The sequence below is a fragment of the Vigna unguiculata genome, chromosome 6, assembly GCF_004118075.2.
Source record: "Vigna unguiculata cultivar IT97K-499-35 chromosome 6, ASM411807v1, whole genome shotgun sequence".
Classification (NCBI taxonomy): domain Eukaryota; kingdom Viridiplantae; phylum Streptophyta; class Magnoliopsida; order Fabales; family Fabaceae; genus Vigna; species Vigna unguiculata.
The window spans coordinates 33,243,820-33,263,653 of record NC_040284.1 but is presented as its reverse complement, the minus strand read 5'-3'; the positions used below and the strand labels follow the sequence as shown (position 1 = coordinate 33,263,653).

General features: G+C 33.8%; 3 protein-coding genes across 11 annotated transcripts; 1 reads left to right on the top strand and 2 right to left on the bottom strand.

Annotated features, from left to right (window-relative positions):
- Window positions 1–380: 380 nt before the first annotated feature.
- On the top strand, window positions 381–1,748 carry LOC114188631 (probable inactive receptor kinase At2g26730). Its single transcript, XM_028077198.1, has 2 exons — window positions 381–903; window positions 1,084–1,748. Exons 1-2 carry the CDS (start codon window positions 381–383, stop codon window positions 1,746–1,748), a joined length of 1,188 nt encoding a protein of 395 aa, XP_027932999.1.
- A 1,733-nt stretch (window positions 1,749–3,481) lies between these two features.
- Window positions 3,482–10,419, bottom strand: LOC114187737 (protein LNK1). 9 transcript variants are annotated; one of them, XR_003605336.1, is made up of 9 exons: window positions 10,201–10,419; window positions 8,776–8,874; window positions 8,582–8,644; window positions 6,814–7,337; window positions 6,352–6,703; window positions 5,142–5,831; window positions 4,281–4,426; window positions 3,916–4,061; window positions 3,482–3,836 (listed from the first exon to the last, which is right to left on the bottom strand). XR_003605336.1 is itself a non-coding variant. In XM_028076081.1 (9 exons), the coding sequence occupies exons 2-9, from the start codon at window positions 8,782–8,784 to the stop codon at window positions 3,723–3,725; spliced, it is 2,034 nt and encodes a 677-aa protein (XP_027931882.1). In that variant the 5' UTR covers window positions 8,785–8,874; window positions 10,201–10,419; the 3' UTR covers window positions 3,482–3,722. The 9 variants fall into 9 exon arrangements, 8 of the variants coding, with proteins under 8 accessions (XP_027931882.1, XP_027931889.1, XP_027931888.1 ...); XM_028076081.1 differs by having other exon boundaries at window positions 3,916–4,051; XM_028076088.1 differs by having other exon boundaries at window positions 3,494–3,836; window positions 3,916–4,051; window positions 8,602–8,644.
- A 2,939-nt stretch (window positions 10,420–13,358) lies between these two features.
- Window positions 13,359–18,463, bottom strand: LOC114186842. The gene is made up of 5 exons (XM_028074887.1): window positions 16,498–18,463; window positions 16,251–16,413; window positions 14,744–14,907; window positions 13,803–14,061; window positions 13,359–13,629 (listed from the first exon to the last, which is right to left on the bottom strand). Exons 1-5 carry the CDS (start codon window positions 18,084–18,086, stop codon window positions 13,522–13,524), a joined length of 2,283 nt encoding a protein of 760 aa, XP_027930688.1. The 5' UTR covers window positions 18,087–18,463; the 3' UTR covers window positions 13,359–13,521.
- Between the last annotated feature and the right edge of the window lie 1,371 nt (window positions 18,464–19,834).

The window sequence follows — 19,834 nt, the reverse complement described above, 5'->3', positions numbered from 1 at the left end:
CATTAACCTCACACCAGGACAATAATGGCCGTCCTGAGTTTGAGAGTTACAAGAAGAACCACCTTTTATTAAGGCCATGCTCACATGCAACATTCCAATTTACTTGATACCTCCAAGGTCATAATAAACTTCATACCAGCAATGGCTGAAAACATCGATATACAAGAATTTTAGTATTCTCAGGAGAATATCAGTAAATAGATACCCTTGTTATTGTCTGCACTGCAACTAGGTATTGCGTATGTCCTTAACTTCAACGGTTCCTAGTTCCATTTTCACTCGTTTCAATGGTTTCATCTAGCAGTTCATCTCATTTTCACTCGTAAAACCCTCATACCATATCAATCTCAACAAGCTTCACATCTCATACACCTTCATTAATGAATATTTCATTCATTATCAATGTGGTTCTTCTGCTTGCAATTGTATTGCTCTTGCTGCTTTACTACAACACATACACAAGGCTGAATAAAATAGTGAAGGGGCAGATTCCGACAGTCATAGAAAAAGAGGATGACGTGGAGATCAGTGTTGACAAGAAGATAGAGATAGGAGAGGGGACAATGATTATGACAGTGGAAGAGAGAAAGGAACTCAAATTCTTTAATCATAACCAGAAATTTCAAATGGGTGAACTTCTTAGAGCTTCTGCTGAGCCACTAGGTCATGGGATCTTGGGAAACAGTTATAAGGCGATGCTGAATACAGGACCTACCATTGTCGTGAAAAGGCTAAGGGACTTGAAGCCATTTACTAAGGAGGAGTTTGAGAAGATAGTGAATTCAATTGCTGATATGAAGCACCCCAATTTGTTGCCTTTGCTTGCTTACTACCATTCCAGAGATGAGAAGCTCATGCTTTACAGTTATGCAGGAAATGGAAATCTTTTCTCCAGACTTCATGGTGATTTACATCAACTTTCTCCATTTTTTTAGTTTATTATTGCGTACATTAGTGATGCTTAATTAAAAATATCTAAACAGCAAACAGATACTGAATAAAACAACATAGTCAATTACTGCATTAGAAATATTTGAATTGGCAACAAAACTTTATGTGCCCTGAAAACCTGATGCATTTCAGATAGAGGTGGAAACCGGGCTCCGTTCAGTTGGAACTCGAGATTGTCGGTTGCAAGAGGAGTGGCACGAGCATTGGTGTACCTGCACCTCAACCACAAGTTCCAAAACGTTGTCCCACACGGCAACTTGCGGTCTTCAAACGTACTATTCGATGAAAACGATGCGGTTCTTGTTTCTGACTTCGGTCTTGCCTCCTTGATAGCACAACCGATTGCAGCTCAGCACATGGTTGTTTACAAATCACCTGAATATGGGTATGCAAGAAAGGTGACAATGCAATCCGATGTGTGGAGCTATGGTTCACTTTTGATAGAGCTTCTAACCGGGAAAGTATCTATTAACTCGGCTCCACAAGGAACCAATGGCGTGGATTTGTGCAGTTGGGTTCACAGAGCCGTGAGGGAAGAATGGACGGCTGAGATCTTCGACAAAGAAATATCTGGCCAAAAGAGTGCACTTCCTGGGATGCTGAGGTTGTTGCAGATTGCAATGCGTTGCATCGAGAGGTTCCCTGAGAAGCGCCCTGAGATGAGAGAGGTGACGAGAGAAGTGGAGAAAATACAGGCCCCGGTGATGACTGAAGATGATGACGATGTGTCTGGGGATAGGTCCCTAACTGATGATTCCCTTTCAACCAGTACCTCCATGATTGGAGACGAAAGATAGATTATGAGAGCTTGCAAATCTTATCTAGATATCACATTTGACTTTTAATCTTGTTTTAACATGAAGGTAGTGTGCATTGATCATAATAAGTTACACATTATTATGCATGTTTGTTTCTCTCTCAAAATAAACTGTTAAATCCACTTTTTTTTTATCCTGTGATTTACTACAGAAGAAACTGCATTTATTTGATCTGATTCATCTCATGTATTTCCGTCTTCTCTTTGGATGGTGCTTTATCACATGGGAAAAGGTTTTTTCAAAAATTTTTGGATTTTATTTGTTTAATAGAATCCTATAATCTTGGACACATGTTAGGGAAGTTGATCATGCCAGACTAAAAATGAGTAACATAAACGCGTTTTCTGCTAGAGCCGAATAATAATGGAAACATTGGGAAAATGTTCCTATGGTGAAGTTTTTCTCTGTTTTCTCATGACCAAAATATACAGCAGTATTTCCTAATGGCCCAAAAAATTCTCCCAAAACCTTTTGAGGAAATAAAATATACAGAAATACTTCATCATATGCCCTGTTGCATGAACATGTGACTAAAAGATATACAACAAGATTAGCATAAAGCAAGTTATCTACCACCTTTCTAGTTGAAATAAATTAAGCAAAAAATAAAAATAAAAATATTCAATATTTCTTATAAAACAGGCGATACTTATAATATATACTGGTGGTAAGATAGCCACAATAATGTATGATTTTTATCATATTATTCTATGTTGTTGATTTAAAATGTATTGTTATATCTTTTTAGCACCTTACATATGAATGTGTATATTAATTTTATATAAAACACGACAGTGAGAGAAAAAATGAGATGTGCAAGAAAAGAGAATATAGAAGGCATAAGAAAAAAATAAGAAGAGTTTTGGCATAGTTATTTGCACAATAAAATAGACAAAAAAATGAATAAAATAGCATTAAATAGATTAAAGTAAAATGTGCACAATTCATTTTATATATTATAAATGTAAACACAGGCACTATCACGCCTATGTGTATGATTTTTTAAATATGCGTATTATATTAATAGATGATAATATTATAATATTATTAAATTAATATATAAATTAAAATTATATTTATTAAAATTGGAGTGAAATATACAATAACAGATGAAAGAATAACTATTAATAAATAAAGACAGAAAAAAAACAGAGAGATCCGATCTTATAAAACACTTGTAAAAGTAACGATCAATTTTTAAAAATTTAATAAATTATTATATTTAAAAATAAAATAACTATTTTGATATGTGAACACAAAAAAAGAAATTTTTTTATATATTTCCATAGATTATAAATAAAAAATAAAATTATCTTGTATCCTGTACTGTACATGAATTGGTTGATCTGGTTTATCTTGTACTGTACCCAATTACTTTCGGACTTTCAAGGGTTGAACACATTTAAATCCAGTAAAATTCTGATTAAAAGTTGTCACTAGGGGGTCCAATAATCGGTAATCTGGAAACAAATAACAGTGACAGACAATAAAAAAATTAAAAAAAAATTAAAAAAACAGAAGAACCTTAAATAAGTAGAGCTTACAAAAAATAAAAAAGGAGAGTTACTATTGAAGGTCTTCGCATCCACTTCACGTCTCACAATTTTTATTGAAAAAGGTCAGAAATGATTCATTCCAGAAAAATAAATGGTACATTCAAGAGAGACTACTTTCAGATTAATTTGATGAGTTAGTGGGCTGCGCGATAATAGTGACATTTCGGATGAAAATAATTGCGAGCGTGGCACTGCTCTAAATCATCGTATATGCATGCTACCTTATGATGACGATTAGCACAAATTTACATCAGTATTATGGCATTCGATGCAAAAATGAATTACAAAATTAACTAAGGGATCCGAGTAAGCCCGAAATAATTATACATCATCATGTACGACGATGATTGGAAAAGTAAAAATTGTACAACGAAACCTGTCAATTCTGGTTTCACCTTCATTTGGTGTTGTTTGCCCCGGAAAACTTGTTCTCCAATCCGGCTGAAGAATCTTCTTGACAGACTTGTTTCTCAGTCTTTACCGGTAGATTGATCACTGATCCATGATGTATCTGCCAATTAAACTAGAAAATGAGAATTGGACCAAACTATAATTTTCTACTAAAATGTCAAAAATTCATGAAAGCATACCGTGGCTCCGGGTTTGAAAGGTAAAGTTTCGTTAGGAAGCAACATTGATGGATCTGAAGGCCTGTGAAACAGTAAGTGTGCTACAGACCGATCGATGGGATTTGTGTTAGTTTCCATGTCCATTAATCCGGTACACCTGAATGAAGCTATGTGTTATCCAAAACATTAATTCATAAACATGGTATTTTGAGATAGATCCAAAAAATAATATAACGTAAGTACGTGAATAAAATAATAGCATAATACATCTTTGGAAACACTACAAAGGCTAGATACGTAGTATACAAAACTACGAACATTCTAAATCATGTCATACCTTGTTGTGAAGAAAAATATAAGTCTGAAGCGAAGAAAGTGAGCAATACCTGCTTGCATCCTGCACCATCATTGCTTTGCATGCTTCATTGTCTCCGATGCAACCATTAGCATTTGAATTGTTGTGTCTTTGCTCCGCACTCTTAGCCAAGCGGTATAGACTGTCCCTTATGCACAGTTTGGTTTTAATATCCAACTGCAATCAAGCAAATTTTAGGTGTGATGTGATAGACAATTACAATCAATGAAGCGACACTTACTTAGGCTGACACCCTAATGTAAGCAAACACTTTGGGTACATCCAAATCATTGCTGCTATCATTCTTCAGACATCACTTTCATATTTCCAGAATCAATGAGGAAGTGTGTTATACACCATGAACAGGTAATTGCTATTAAACACTACATCAAAGGGTTTTTTTTCAAAGATCTGTAAATGCCCAATAATTCAACCATGCCAAACTGTCATCAACTCTCCCCTAAGAGCTCTAGTTATTAGGGGGGTGCAAGATAAGGACTTCATATATCTAATAAACCGATCCAATACCCCTTGGAGAAAATACATAATGACTTTATATGTAATAGAATGTTAAAAAAAACATGGATGGCAATGCCAAACTTAAACCAATGACTAGTCTTGAAAAAATACTTCACCCCAGAAAAGGAATCTGCCTGGGAGGATAAAATTCTTCTTCTTGATTTGCACATAAAACATTACCAACTGATAAACTATAAACTTAAATGCTATTTCTCTTACTAAGTATTAGTGGTCAAAATGAAAGCTAACCATTTCAATACATGTTTAGAGTTCAATGTTGAGCAGATAAATATAATATACTCATTCCTCTCAAGATAAAAAAAATATATATATAAAGAACAAACAGGACCAAACTTGAACAAGATTCAGATACCTGATCCATGATCTGTTGAAGGTGGCAAAAGCTAGTCGCTTCAAGTGAGGTTTGGTCCAGAACAGAGCCCATGGATGAGCTTTCCTGCACTGCTGAAGAATCTATTTCTGGTGAAAAGCCTAGGCTGACTCCCTGGACTTCACTATGACCCTCATTGTCATTTTCAAACCGGTGCCCTATTTGCTGAGCTGAACCTGGACTATGAAGTGGTATTTGATTTGGCGTATTATCATTTTTGAAACTGCTGTTTAACGGAGGTCCATCACAGCATTGGTACAACTTTTCTCTGTTTTCAAATGTTTTCAAGGCAGCAGCCTCCAAAGAATGACCATGAGAGCTTTCAATGTTTGACGCATATGATGACTCTTTCACAGAAGGAGACAGATGCCCGTCATGCTCAGATCTTGATCCAGATAAAGTTGGAAACAGGGAACTGTGATTTGGAGCATGATTATAGTCTGGGAGTCTTGCAGGAATTTGTGCCTGTATACAGCCTAAAGAACCAGAATCTATGTTCAGCTTATGTTTCTGGATGCTATCAAGAGATGTAACTCCACTGGAAGACGTTCCAAAGGGTTGCTTTGTATCTGCATATTGCTCTGGAGGTGCGTAAGGATGAACAGATCCTCCATTTTCTAGGTAACCGTTTTTTCGCCTTCCCACTGATGGCTTTGGCAGCTTCCTCTGCGGCTGTAAAACAAAAATTATAGGTGATGTACTAATTAGGAGTCAACTTAGTTCAGTTTAAGGGCTCGCCCTAATAAAATGGATTTGGAATAGTTCAATTTGCCATTAAAACTTGCAATGAAACCAAGTAAATCCAACAAACTACCCTTGAAAGTGAAATGAAACAATTGATGACATTTTGAGTATAACATAAAGGTCACGAGCCCAATTTTTCATCAGCAAATAAAAAGTAATGTAACATGAAAACACATAATATATATCAAACAGAAGTACATTATTATCCTTGAAATGTCAAAAATAATCAGTTCTGCGAAAGCTCATGACAGGTCAAAGGCATGTGTCAAAACTTACTATGTCACAAACCTTCGAGAAGACCACTACGACTGTTCAAATAATCCCCACCCCTCCCCACTTCCCATATTTAGGTAAAAGAATTCACATCACGTGTTTTTGCTCCATAATTAAAAAGTTGGGAATTCAGAACATATAAAATATAATGAAATAAAATGAATGGGTAACCAACCTTTTCTTTCGGTAGCAAGTCAACTATATTACCAGATTTCATATCCGACTCATTCTCACTGAACATTGATAATGGAACAGGGACACTATCATCAATAACATCCATTTGAGAACTGTTTTTTTCATCAACAGGAGATGATCTTTCATTGGAATCTTTCGAAAGACCTACCATATTTTCCTTAGAGTCCATTTTATAATCTGATATACTTTTCAATGGACTCATTTCTGCATATGAAAACTTGAAATCAGACTTCAATGCATCATCAGAACCTTCAGCACCATGAGAAGATGAGAGCCAGCAGAACTCCTCTTCATTGTTGAGGCTTCCAGTTCCAAACGTTAAATCACAACTTCTGAAATTTAAAAAGGTGATATTTAGATTTTAAAAGATGATTGAACTGAATTGATTAGCATTTCAAAATAAAGGATAAGGAAAATTCTGCCAAAAAAGAGAATTTCTTACAACATCCTGTCAACATCTTCAAAGTTTCCTATATCTAGCCACCCATCATTATCAAGAAAACTGAGTTCATTGTCAGCTTGGGATATGTGATTGATTGGATATTGACAGACACTGTCATTTTCAACCACACACTTGTCTCCCAAGATAGTATCATCTTCACATAGCTCACATCCTCCAGAATCTAAATTGCTGCTCTTGAAGCAGTGATCAGACATGCCAGTGTCATCCAAAGTTGGCCTTTTGGCTTCTTTACTTGAGTCACCAACACGAGAAGAAAACACAGCTTCGGGTGCATGAGACCAAGAATCCTTTTCTAGCATTTTCTCTTTCTGAGTCATATTTTCTAAGTACAATTCCTCCTTCTCCTGAGTACCATAACTATTAGCGGAATCACTACTTCCGATATGAAGTGAATCCTTACAGATATCTCCCTGTATTGTTAACTGTTTATTATGCTTGTCACCAGCATGGGGCACTGTGTGATCATCACATTCACCAAATCCATCCCACACGTTATCTTCAAGCTGTAAAACAAAGGCACAATAAAGGAGAATTACTCAAATAACTAGGCATCACATATTGTAATAAATAGATAAACATAAGACATCAAACCTGATAAAGAGAGAAATAACAAGCATGAGACATATAAATTTGTTAAAGCACATACAAGTACAACCCCCACCACGCTGTTGGAATTGGCAGGAAAGAGGAAACAATAAATAACAATACAACCCATAACTTTTTCCATTATTCATAAAATAGGATAAATTATGGAATAAATTTTAATAGAATGTTCACCTCACAAAACAAGAACCTTGTCATTGAAGATTCAAACTGAAATTCAACAAAAGCCTAACTCGAGATCGATACTGGCTATTCAAATAAGGAAAAATGTGGTGCTGATTTAAGCAGAGAGTAGAAGAAATGTCATACAGATTTAGGGTTCAAATTTACCATTAAAAAGTACTGTGCACTTCAAATTAACTGTAACATCAGCTACCCCCACCACCAATGACCAATCAACATCTAGCTTTTCAAGGCTAGTACTTCAGAAGTTTATCAATAATTACCAAGCCAGATCTTCATATCTAGCTGTTTTGAGATTGGATTGCACAACAGCCTGCTAATAAGATTATGCTACAGACAGAAAGTTCATTTCATATAACAGAGATATTCAATCAGAAATAGCAATACTACTTCACATTATACAAGTAACAAAAGAATATTCTTCAGTTATCACATACATCTGCCACTGAGTATTAGCTATAGTACAGCCATGTTTCTTCCAGCTCACAACAAACTGTTCAATATTGAGTGCATAGCTTTACGGTGATGTATAAAGAAATGAAAATCTCGGGGAACATGGCCAAAGATGTGACATCACAAAGCAACCAATCACAGGAACTTATTTTAATCAGTGTGGCATAAGTAGAAGAAAAATAGCATCTAACCTATATGATTATCTCAATAAAGATTGTAGAAGGAGATAATCTTAGTTAAAGCAGAAAAAGGCACTCATGCTTAGCAAAGACATGTCTGCATATGACCATCATTTTTAAATGTGAAATGAACAAACTTAAACAGTGAAACACAGTAATGACATTGTAAATTATTTTAGTTAGTAGAGAAGTGAAGTTAGTTTCTATCTTATACTGTGAAATTTAGAAAGAAACACTGTTTTAGGGTTAGAGACAGATCCTAACAATCTTAACAAGTTTGGGATAGATGTTTCCTTGCTTAAACTTGATTGACAACTATAAATAGGTACCTCAAGAAAACATATGGTACCTTGATGTCTTATAAGGAAAGGAAGTAGGGCCGAATATATATTCTGCATGATGCAAAGATTGGAATTTGAACCAGAGAAAATGAATACAAGTCATTGCACTGTACGGGTTTAGTATGGCACAAGAATATTATACTTAAAATACTGGAGTTGAATTTAACTATAATCGTCTATACCTCGTACATACAGATGCTTGATTTTCCGCTGAGACTTTTTATCCACCATTAAAGATACATTCAACTGGTTGATCCAATATCATGCTACTTTAATTATATCTGCCATCAAAGTCCAAAGGTGGCTTTTCAATAACAGAATATGCCAAGTAAAAAACATAGCTTAACTTCTTAAACCATAAGTTTGAAAAATCACTGAAACAGCATCAATGCTAATCAGCGCTTGTATATGCATGGAGCTTAAAAATTATGAATAGAAATTACCATTAATACCTAAAGGCTACAGCAACAACAGTGAATTCTTAATGTTAGGCCAACACACTAGCTACGGCATTGTGAGACTTAGCAAGGCCCGCTAGTACTTGTATCACCACCACCACCACACAGGCAGCATATCCCCCATCTCTATATCCATTAGAAATTACCAATACCAACCTCCTCATGTCTGCTTACTATAAGTACGATAACACCAAATTTGGAAATTTTGAATATAAAAGTAATTTGTCAATAATTTAAAATTTTTAATATTGTATTTTAGTTCAAAAAATACATAGCTGGCATTACGTCTCACACTATACATACTAGGTCTCAAAATTATAAAAGGCTGCTTCAAGTTTTAACAGCTTGACAAACTTTTTTTTTTCTTTTTTATGGTAAAGTAGACCATGGCAAAAACATTAACCAGCCTAGTTTGACAAAAGAACTCACAATCTAAGGATATTCTTATTGTAATTATCATCTCCTATGCTGAACTTTCGCTATCCCCAGAATCTCATTCCCTTAAGGCCCTCATGGCAACTTGTCAATCAACCACCGTTGTTCTCTTCTTAACTCTAAAATCCATACAACTTCATCTTATTTAGCAACTTACTACGAATTTAGACATTAAAATACACCAGCAATCCAGAAAAAATCAGCTTTACCAAACACAAAACGAGCGAGTGACACCCCAAAATTTGAAGATCCAGAAAACTGAAATATCATTTTCACCATTCCCTCAATTGACAAACATTGCCCCTACCGAATTGCTAAGTTATCCTAAAACACGCCAAAATACCAAAATTAAAATCAAAGAAATTAGAAAATAAAAATCAGAGGTATTAGAAGGCATGTGGAGGTGACAACAACCTGCTAGTTGCGGAAAAACAACAATTACCATAATATTGATAAGGAATTGCAAATCAGGACAAAATAGATTGATTTAAAACCACCTTGGTCTAGTTTACATCCTACAAGACTACAAAGAAAACCGTTCAAGAAGAGAAGCGTGAAGAAGTTCTGTTGAGGAGGTATTTCCTTTTGAGGGTTAGTTTGGGTATGGATGAAAGTAAAACACAAGAGCATGCAAAGACTAAAGAAGAAAGAGGGAAAAAGTTAGCAAAACAAGAAATCAGCATGACGAAAGAAAGTAAAGCAATTGAAACTGACCTGAGGATGAAAATTGGTTTGAAATCGCAGAATTTGGGAAAAGGGAGAGAAAGAAAACAGCAAGAAATTGGAGTAAGAAGGCTTCGTGCTCTGTTCACCTCACGCGTGGGGATTCCTTTCCAGACCCTTCTTTACTGTCCAACTTGAACTTGCCCACAATTTTCTTCTCTCTAAAAATAATATTGTTTTTAATTAATTAATGTGGCCAAAAGGTATCACGCAAAAACCGACACGTGGCACTTAGATTGATATGAAATAAGGTTCGTGGATGGGAGGTGGGTGCTTGAGATCCGATCAGTTACTGTCTTTCTATTGGTCCACGACGAGTTTAGTTTCCGTTACCTCACACGTGTCGGGTACCCACTAACAATGCCATAGGCACGTGCCGATACTCCAATCCAACCATCATTGCCACTTGTCTTTGTTTTGCGCCTTTGGAACCTCCTCCCTGCATATATAAATATGTATATTTCGAGGGATCAAAGCCCAAATTAATAAATATATATACATATTTTTAAGCACACAGTTTACTGCTTACAAACTTGGATTGAAAATTACCGAATTTAAGATATTTTTTATTTGTATTCCATATCGCAATATTTTCGGCAAAACTAGTTATTGTTTTATGTCTCGTCCTTAAGATTATTTTGCAATGAAATTATTTCTGACAATTTATATTTTGCTAAACCCTTCACTTAGAACATCTATGACAAATAAAAATTGTTTTTAATGTTTGTTGTAAAGAATATTTGAAGTCACTGGAAATAAGATTTTTAGCCACCTTGCTAAATAATCTAGAATAAATATGCAGACAATGTTGTTATAAATACTAGCCATTACACATACATACACAGGTCAGATGTACATGTGTATTTATATTTTTATTATATTAAAATAATATAATTTTAAAAATATTAAAAGAATCCAATTAAAAAATATATGATTTTATGAAAATGGTATTGAAAAATCATGTGATAATCATTTTAAAATAAAATGATTTAATTATTTTGAAAAAAATTGTTTACTCATTTATTTATTAAATAAATAAATTATTTTTATTTATTAAATAGTCAAATTGTACAACTAAAATATAACAAAAAAATGCTATCTATAATCTATAATAAAATAATAAAATTCTGATGGACAAAAGTTATTTGTTTGGTATTATGTGTCAATGTGAACACCTTTTGTTGTGTTGTGTAGTAAGACATGTCGTCTTTCTGCTGGGTTATTATTGCTTTACTATTTTTGTTCATACATTTTTGTTCGCGTTTATAATCAAACATCTTCTTATAAATAAGCTATCACTGGTAAATTTACAAAATAAAGCTAGTCTAGATACTTCCTTTCACCTGTATGAGATATAGTTTTTTGAAACAATTTTTTTTATCAAAATAGCAATACACCTTCAATAAATGTATTATTCTGATAAAAATATAGAGATTAATTAATTTAAAATAAATTTGAAAAGTCAACTTCATTAAAATGTGAGAACATTAAACAATCTAAATGATTAAAATTAGAAGCAAATAGTTCATATATCAAATGAATTTATCTTGATATAAGTAACCAAATCAAATGACTCTTTTTAATTTAATGTTAAATGAGTAAAATAAGAGTTCTAAAAAAAGTAATTAAAATATAATAACAGAGTTTTCTATAGCTCCATTTTCCTCCTTTCATCAAAAGAATCTATAACTTCATAAGTAATAAGTTGTTAAGTATTGGACTTTGTTAATATTAAATACAAATAAATAAACAATTTTTGTTATATTCAACTTATTAAACAAGTGTTGGATCACAAATTGGTTTCATTCTTTACATAAAAGATGACGTCTTTCTTAAAAAAAAAAAACATTTAGAAATGGATTTAGCACCTTTTCAATAAAAAAAATTTATATCAACCATATTAGAGTCTCAAAATTAAAAAATTAATGTCTTAACATTTTAGTTGGAAGTGATATTAGACTTCATACATGAGGTTATTTATGATTCAAAACTTATTATATTTTCATTTTCCATATTAGGTACTAACTCTATCTAATATATCTATAAGAGGAATCATTGATGTCATTTATGAAGACTTCTATGTGAGTAGAAGACTCATAGGTAAAACATTTTTAAAGTGGAGACTTATACTTAAAAAGTAGATTGTGAGGAATTCAAATTTGGAATGTGATTAAATTTATATTAAAAAAAAAAACCCCACAAACTCACTTTCTTTGGATTGAACGTAGTGTAAGGTTTTTTATATATAATTAACTTATGATTCAAAACTCATTGAATTTACAACTCTTAATTTCCAACTTTCTCCTGTATATCCACTAAAGAAACACAACAATGTTGGGGTTTTCATTTAAATTGGGTGTAGATTTTAAAAACTAAATGGAGTCTTCAAAACATATAGTCAAATTAGATTAATTAACCAGGAACATAAATTTTGTTATATATCTTCTTTACGGGGATGAAAATACCTATGTAATAGTTTAAGTCAATAGAGCTCACTCCTTGAATAGATTTGTTGTAAAAGTTTCTCCCTGAATTTATTATTATTCAGACTAAAGGTTAAAATATTTGTTCTGGCCTTTTTGATGCTACTGTTTTTATTTAATGATATTTCTTGGCATGCTATCCTTGGCTAGTGTATAACAGAAAAAAAAAAAAACTTTGATACTCTCTAAAATAAAAACATTAATTTGACAACTTATTCTAAAAATATTATAATATATATTAGTATTTTAACTTAAAAGATTTTAAAAATTATATAATTAAAATATTAATTTATTGAATTTTTCAGTAGATGTTTTCTACTTTTTCTAATATAAAAATATCAGTTCTCTAGCAGCAAATGAGGTTCTAAAATTAAGAACAGGGAATTTATAATATAATAATTGTAAATACAATTAGAGAACAGTCATAATTCATTCCCTTGCACACAAGACCAGGGAAGTTATTCTGAGAGATTCTTCATAGTATTTTACAGTAACATCGAACATCCTAATATTATACACTGTACATTACCAGCCAGTGAGAATACCATAATTAACAGGATGATAATAATATCCAAGACAACAATTGTACATTCAAAAGTCTAAAATTTAGATGGGAGCAAAATTTTCTGTTCTTTCTTTTTCTCCATTTTTTCACATATTATCCTGAGCAGAAGGATAAGTTTTTCAAAACAGACTGACTCCTTTGTATGGTTATTAGCATCCCAACTTAACAGTTAAATAACCATGAAATGCATTTGTTCAGTGGTAAACTCCAAAATGAATTTTATAGTAGAACAACAACAGTACTTGCTAAGGGGAGAAATGTGAATCATTTTTTCAGAAGCTTCTGCGAGAAAATCTTCTTGGAATATGGGCTATTCCGTGAAATTGCTTTGTGGGACTCAATTGCTTCAACTAGTGAATCACGCAGATGGCCCTAGTTTAGAAGTAAAGGGAAAATGTGAGAAAATAAATACCGAGCAAGTATATGAGAGGAATAAAAATGTTCATTGACAAAGCCTCAAAAAGCTTAGTGTGGAAATTTCATGCACTTAAGGATATAGGACGCAGATAGAAGAGAATGGAATATAAAGCAGTCATGTTACAAACCTCAGAATGTCGAAGAGCTGATTGAACAACATAATTTGCATGTGGATCTTGAAGCAACTGTTCGAAGTGAGGAGCACCGAGTAGTTCACAAATGACTCTAGATCGGTTCTCATCATTGAATACAGCAAGACATTTCTCAACGACATGGCTGCTGAACTTCTGCATTGACAGGTGCACATATTTACCTTCAAATAGCAAACTTAAAGTTGTAGTCGCCGAAGGAATCCTCAAGTCCAAGATAAATTGAACAACATAGTTTCTGTGGAAGACAAAAAGAATGAATAGATCATATAGTGGAAAATCATGAGGTAAATAAAATTTTATCTCAGTTTCAAAATGCCATATTATTTCTAAATATGACCAAATACCTGCCTGTAGATAAACCCTCCACTAAAAATGTATTCGTTAATCGCCCGTCCCAAGCACAGAAAAAAGCAGAAAAACACAACAAAATAAAACAGGACAGGAACAAACAGAGAAAAACGCCAGTTTCAAGTGGATTGTAGTGTGCCATCTGGTTTAAGGAGTCTCACAAATGGCTTAATTAAAAAAAAAAAAACCGATGATCACAGATGGATTTCTATTTCAAATTTAAATCTAATATATGTTAAAAAAAAATGCCCCCTTGGTCAAATTATTTGACATTCTCTCTTCCATAGTTGCACCATCTCCAATATAGACATGGAATGATCATGTGCATAAGGTGTAAACAAAACAATGTTCCATGACCACCCACCTATAAATTTCCCCAAATTATGTCCATAGGCTAAGAATTTATTTGCCAATAACTAGAGACAATTTGCTACAGCTAAGATTCTTTGTCCCAGGAAAAAAAAAATATCTGTTGGCAAAGAGGTAGACAGGCTTAATGGAAAAAAATATCCATGCAATGCAAGATTTAATATACTTAATACTTGAAGTCATACGCTTCAAATAATTACCCATATTGATTTTGAGCCAACAGAAGTGCATTAGTAGATATTTCTGCAACCAGATGTTCTCTAAGCTCCCCACGAGAATGACCAATGCATCTTTGTAGAACACAACACCCATGTTGATGAGTGGCAATGTCAACACAATACTTGGCAGCAGCAACAAATATGAACTGAAATGCCAAGAATGGGAAATGTAACTCTTCCGCAACAAAATATTTATATTTTATGCAATTTCATCGAACATCAAGAAATTACATCTGTGACAGTGTGATCTGCCTGAATCAATTAGCAGATATTTGTTAGTTTGTGCAACATTTTCATTGCATAAAATACGTAGCCTTACACTAACAATATGCTCCACAGCATAATCAACATCAACCACAGTCATAAGCCCTATTCCTCTGTATAGACCAACAGACGAGTGCATTTGGATTAAATCTTGAAGTTTTTAGCCCATAACGAACTATGTTTCAAATGGCAAACCGTTAGTATTTATGAGCATTTTCATGCAACCATTATTTTAAATAAGCTCTTGATAGTCTCACGTATGTAAATATAAACCTAAATTCTAACAAGATTCTATAACCTACTGCTACATTGAATTTCCAGCGTTAAGAGCGATGAAAATTTCTATCTCGAAAAATAGAACAGTATGTTAAAGAACAATAAAGAGCAAAAGCACGAAAAGAGCAATTACGTCACTGCATTTGTATTTCTGAAAAGAAAAAAAAAATACAAACAGACATGGTAATGTAAAATGAATTATTTAAAATTGTCTTAGTCTCTTTCGTGTGCAAGAGGAGAGTGTCAAGTCCGTGATCATAAAAAATAGTTTCAAATGCTTTGATACCATGATGTATATTCTTAATATCAAGTATCAAAACTAGCCATCTGAGATAATGAACTTGGTATTACTACTATAGCTTGTAAAGTCATAGTCCAGTTAAAAAACATAATTATTCTACATAGTGGGCCGTATCTGAAATATGAGTACACAATTTTCACCAAATAATTCATAGGTAGGAATAATAAAAACAAGTTCCTGATCAGGTTAACACAAGATAGTTTGAACTATTTGGCCAAGTTGTTCCATTTATCTATCATGCAGAACAGCACGCAACCATAATGCTTTCTGGGATCCCTCTCCTTTCAAAAATGACTAAGAAGTTCACTAATATAACAAAAAGAAAAAAAGCCTTCTCAAATTTTATTCATCATGCATACGAATTTAAGCATAAGGATGCAATAAAATTGAAATTTCAATTAATAGAACATCAGTATACAATATTGCAAGTCCAGGAAAAAGCAATATAAGCTTTTGAGAACGAAATGAAATTGGCAGACAACCAAAGTGCTTTTTCACACAATATGTACAGTTATCATGGATTGATCCAAAAGCTCGAAGAAAACATAGTAACAAGTGATTTAAGAAGATCAATTTCTGTTAACCCATAACTATCATATGTAGGATAAATCCAAATCCAAATCAATGAGAATGAAGTAAAAGTCATACTTTGTTATCTTCATTGCTTAGGCATTGTAAACAGTGTTGAACCACATGATTTCCATTAAGATCTTTGATGAGGACCAAGAATCCTGGTTGCAAAGCCGATACAACTAATGAAATTTGCTGCCTAGTTTTGAGAGTCTCAATCAGCTTCTGCACCACACGAGTGCTGGAAAAAGATAAAAGGTAAAGTCAAATTCAGCATCAGATAGTCAATATATCATTTCAATGCTATCATAAGTTGCATAAGTACCCGTGAGTGTTTAAAGAGATTCTGACAAGCTGCCCTGTCTCCTGTGTAACCACAAGTATGATCTGCATCCTCTGTTCTTCATCACATACATCCAACAACTTTTGCATAAGGTAATTTCCAAAAGGATTCATCATAAGTTCCACTACATGATCAATTATCTCACTAAATATCATTTGAACATCTGCCGGTGTACCCTCATCAAACATTCTTTGCAGGAATCTACAGCCATGTTGATCTTTGGCTATTAAATATAACGACCCTCGAGCTTCTGCAAGGGAATTATACTTAGGTAGCATAGGGAATGTGCACCCATTCCTGGGACTCCTGGGATTTTCATATCCTACAATCTGGTGTCGGATGTCTAGCTCGGACGGGTGTAGCTGCTTAGCAAAGCCACCTTCGAGCACAGCACGCTGACACCTTGAATGATCCGAAACCCTACTAGCAACATAATTTAAACCTTCCCCCTGTATAATGAAACTCCCCTCACTTCTAATAGCATCAAGATTTCCTCGGGGAATTCTAGATTTCAAAAGTGGCACAACTCTTGCATTAGGCTGAGAAAGGCCATACTGCAGCAACTCATGAACACTCATACAAGGCTTTAAGTTAGGACAAACGGAATTATTGGGCAGTCTTGACACACCCCTTTCTTCCAATAAGTTAATTCCATATTTCTGTGCATAAAGTGAAGCAGCATCAATAGTTGGATTTTGGCTCAAGGAACCAGAAATCTTGGGCACCACACTTTCACTTTCAAAGTAGTTACTCATCAGCGGCCTTCCACGCCTACGAGAATCCATCGAACCACCACTGAATCCATTTAATTGAGAGAGCATTTCGTGCTCATGCAACCTAGGACAAGACTGCAATGACCCAAATAGATTACTCATTTTATCATCCCGAGTCAATCGTGACAATGCTGAAGTAACACCAGCGACAGAACTCCTTGCCCTAGTTACAGGGAATTGAAACCCCACAGAATCACTAAACCTTCTTCCAAAATTATCACAGTCCCCACCACCACACGTGTTGGGAAGATTATTAACATAATCGCTAAACGGAATAAAATTAGGATTCTGGTGTGTATTATCAGCAATGCACATTTTACTGAAATTAGAGCAGAGACCTAGTTCATGAACCAACCTCTCAGTCTCATTGAGCTTCACAGTGCAATCAGGGATCACAGAATTGCGGTAGAGATTGTCGTGATGGCTGTTGGGATAATAGGAGCTCCTAGAAGCCAAGCTGGATTTGAGGTCCTCCAAAGGAGGAGGAGACATTGAGAACAAACTGGAAGAAGAATCATCAGATTGTAGAGAGAACCCACTCATGGGGGATTTGAAGCCATCATCGTAATACACACTGTTAGCATAACCGTGACGGTTACCATAGTGTGTGTGTTTCGTAGCGAAAACGCAATCGGGGTGATCGACATCAACACCATGTCTGTGCCGATTGGAATGACAGAGATGACGAAGATGATGACGATTGTGCGATGTGGCGTGAGGGATCTCATCCAGCAGCATTTCTAACTCATCCTCCAGTTCCCCATCCCCTCTCACTTTTTCTATGGTCTCTCTCGCCATCTCACCAAAAGCAAAACAAAAAACAACAAAAGTGATTCACTCAGAGGATCCGAAACCACATAAGAACAGCACCAAAAAAGAAAAAGACGCCATTAAAACCACCTCGTTAGGGTAGGGTAGAACAATCAAAGGTGGCGTGTATCTGATGGGACTCACAATCGCATTTGCATTTGAAAACCAAAAAAAGAAAAAAAATCACATCTGGGTGATTGGGCTTTATCTGTGAGGAGTTGGTGAAGCATGCAAAGATTAAACATTCTCATTCCGTTACTGAGGAGGGTGTACTGTGCCCACTCTCACACACCATTAAACTTGCAGAACAAGAAGAGTCACTGTTCTACACTTTCTATTTCCCCTTTAATTTTTTTTTCTCTCTCTCCTTTTATATAGTATCACCCCGGCACACACAACAATAACAAACAAACACTCTGCTCTGCAATTCTTTTTCCCATTTACCCTTTTATTTTTTATTGTTATTAAATACAAATATTAATGTAAATATAACATGCTGATGTGTTTTTTGAAGCGTGATGTACACTCTCCTGTAAGAAACTGGGTCCCAATTAAATATTGCTTGTGAAGTCTTCACCGTGGAGTTTGGGTGCTGGTGGCGCGTGAAGCTAGATCATTGTTGCTAACGAAATAAAAAATTAAGAGTTCTCCGTTGCTCTACTTACCCAAAACTGCAAGGATTGGAACAGAACAATCCTCAAAATTCCCTATGTTCAACGAAGAATGGATTGTTTTATAAAATGTCTGTGTTACCCTTTCTACATTTTTTTTTTCTTTTTTATTTGTATATCCCATAATCCCACCACATACTCGATCTCGGACGGAAAAAATATTTGTGTTTGTAGTAATTTGTAGAAAATATGTGTGACGGTGGCATTTGTTAATATTTATTCTTTGATGATGGATATTTTAATATTCGTTTATAAATGAGTTGGATATGAGTATTATATTATTTATATATATTTATTTGTAGAAAATTAGAATTAAATTAAATTTATATTTTTTGGAGTAAAATTTAACTAAAATTAAATTTTTATTTTTAAAATATCTGTAGATATTTTTTAAATGAATACCAACACAAAATAGTGGAACAAATAGCAGATAAATTTTTTTGTTTCGAATTGGATTGTTATAGACACTATCCGCATCCGACCCGATCCGTTACCATCCCACTAATACCTAAGAATATAGTTATTTATATATTCATTTTTTATATAATATTAAATGTAAAATCATTTTTCTCTAACATCTCAAAATTATTTTCAAAATGTTTCGAAAAAATAACAAAGATATCCAATATGTTTAATGATTACACATTTTTATTTAATATAAAATAAATTGACAATTAAATTCAACACGTTCTAATTTATAATAATGTCAATATTTAATATGTTTACTGATCACACATTTGTATTTAATATAAAATAAATTGACAATTAAATGCAAACGTTCTAATTTATAATAATGTCAATATTTTGTTTTAGAACTGTGAATACAAATACAAAAATATAAATATATCTCAATGTCTTAAATGATACTAATTTCACCTTTTTTTAATACTTTTAAATCCTATATATTGACATTGATACTTTTTTACCATAAATGTTCATCATAACCCTTTTTTTTCGGTAAATTTGTTTATTAGTGTCATACATGTTGTGTTACCATTATCATTCTCATTATATTTCATTGAGAATAGTGTTTAATGTCTCATCCAAATTTAAAACATATATGGT

Excerpts from the sequence above, each read along its gene's own strand:
- LOC114186842 (XM_028074887.1), bottom strand. The coding sequence starts at position 18,086 with ATGGCGAGAGAGACCATAGAAAAAGTGAGAGGGGATGGGGAACTGGAG. Across the intron at positions 16,414-16,497 it reads ATCTCTTTAAACACTCACGG|CACTCGTGTGGTGCAGAAGC; the intron begins GTACTTATGCAA and ends ATCTTTTTCCAG. Across the intron at positions 13,630-13,802 it reads CAGCTCTTCGACATTCTGAG|GGCCATCTGCGTGATTCACT; the intron begins GTTTGTAACATG and ends CTTCTAAACTAG.
- LOC114188631 (XM_028077198.1), top strand. The coding sequence starts at position 381 with ATGAATATTTCATTCATTATCAATGTGGTTCTTCTGCTTGCAATTGTA. Across the intron at positions 904-1,083 it reads TCTTTTCTCCAGACTTCATG|ATAGAGGTGGAAACCGGGCT; the intron begins GTGATTTACATC and ends GATGCATTTCAG.
- LOC114187737 (XM_028076081.1), bottom strand. Across the intron at positions 4,427-5,141 it reads TTCAACAGATCATGGATCAG|TTGGATATTAAAACCAAACT; the intron begins GTATCTGAATCT and ends GCTTGATTGCAG. Across the intron at positions 4,052-4,280 it reads ATGGTGCAGGATGCAAGCAG|GTGTACCGGATTAATGGACA; the intron begins GTATTGCTCACT and ends AGCTTCATTCAG.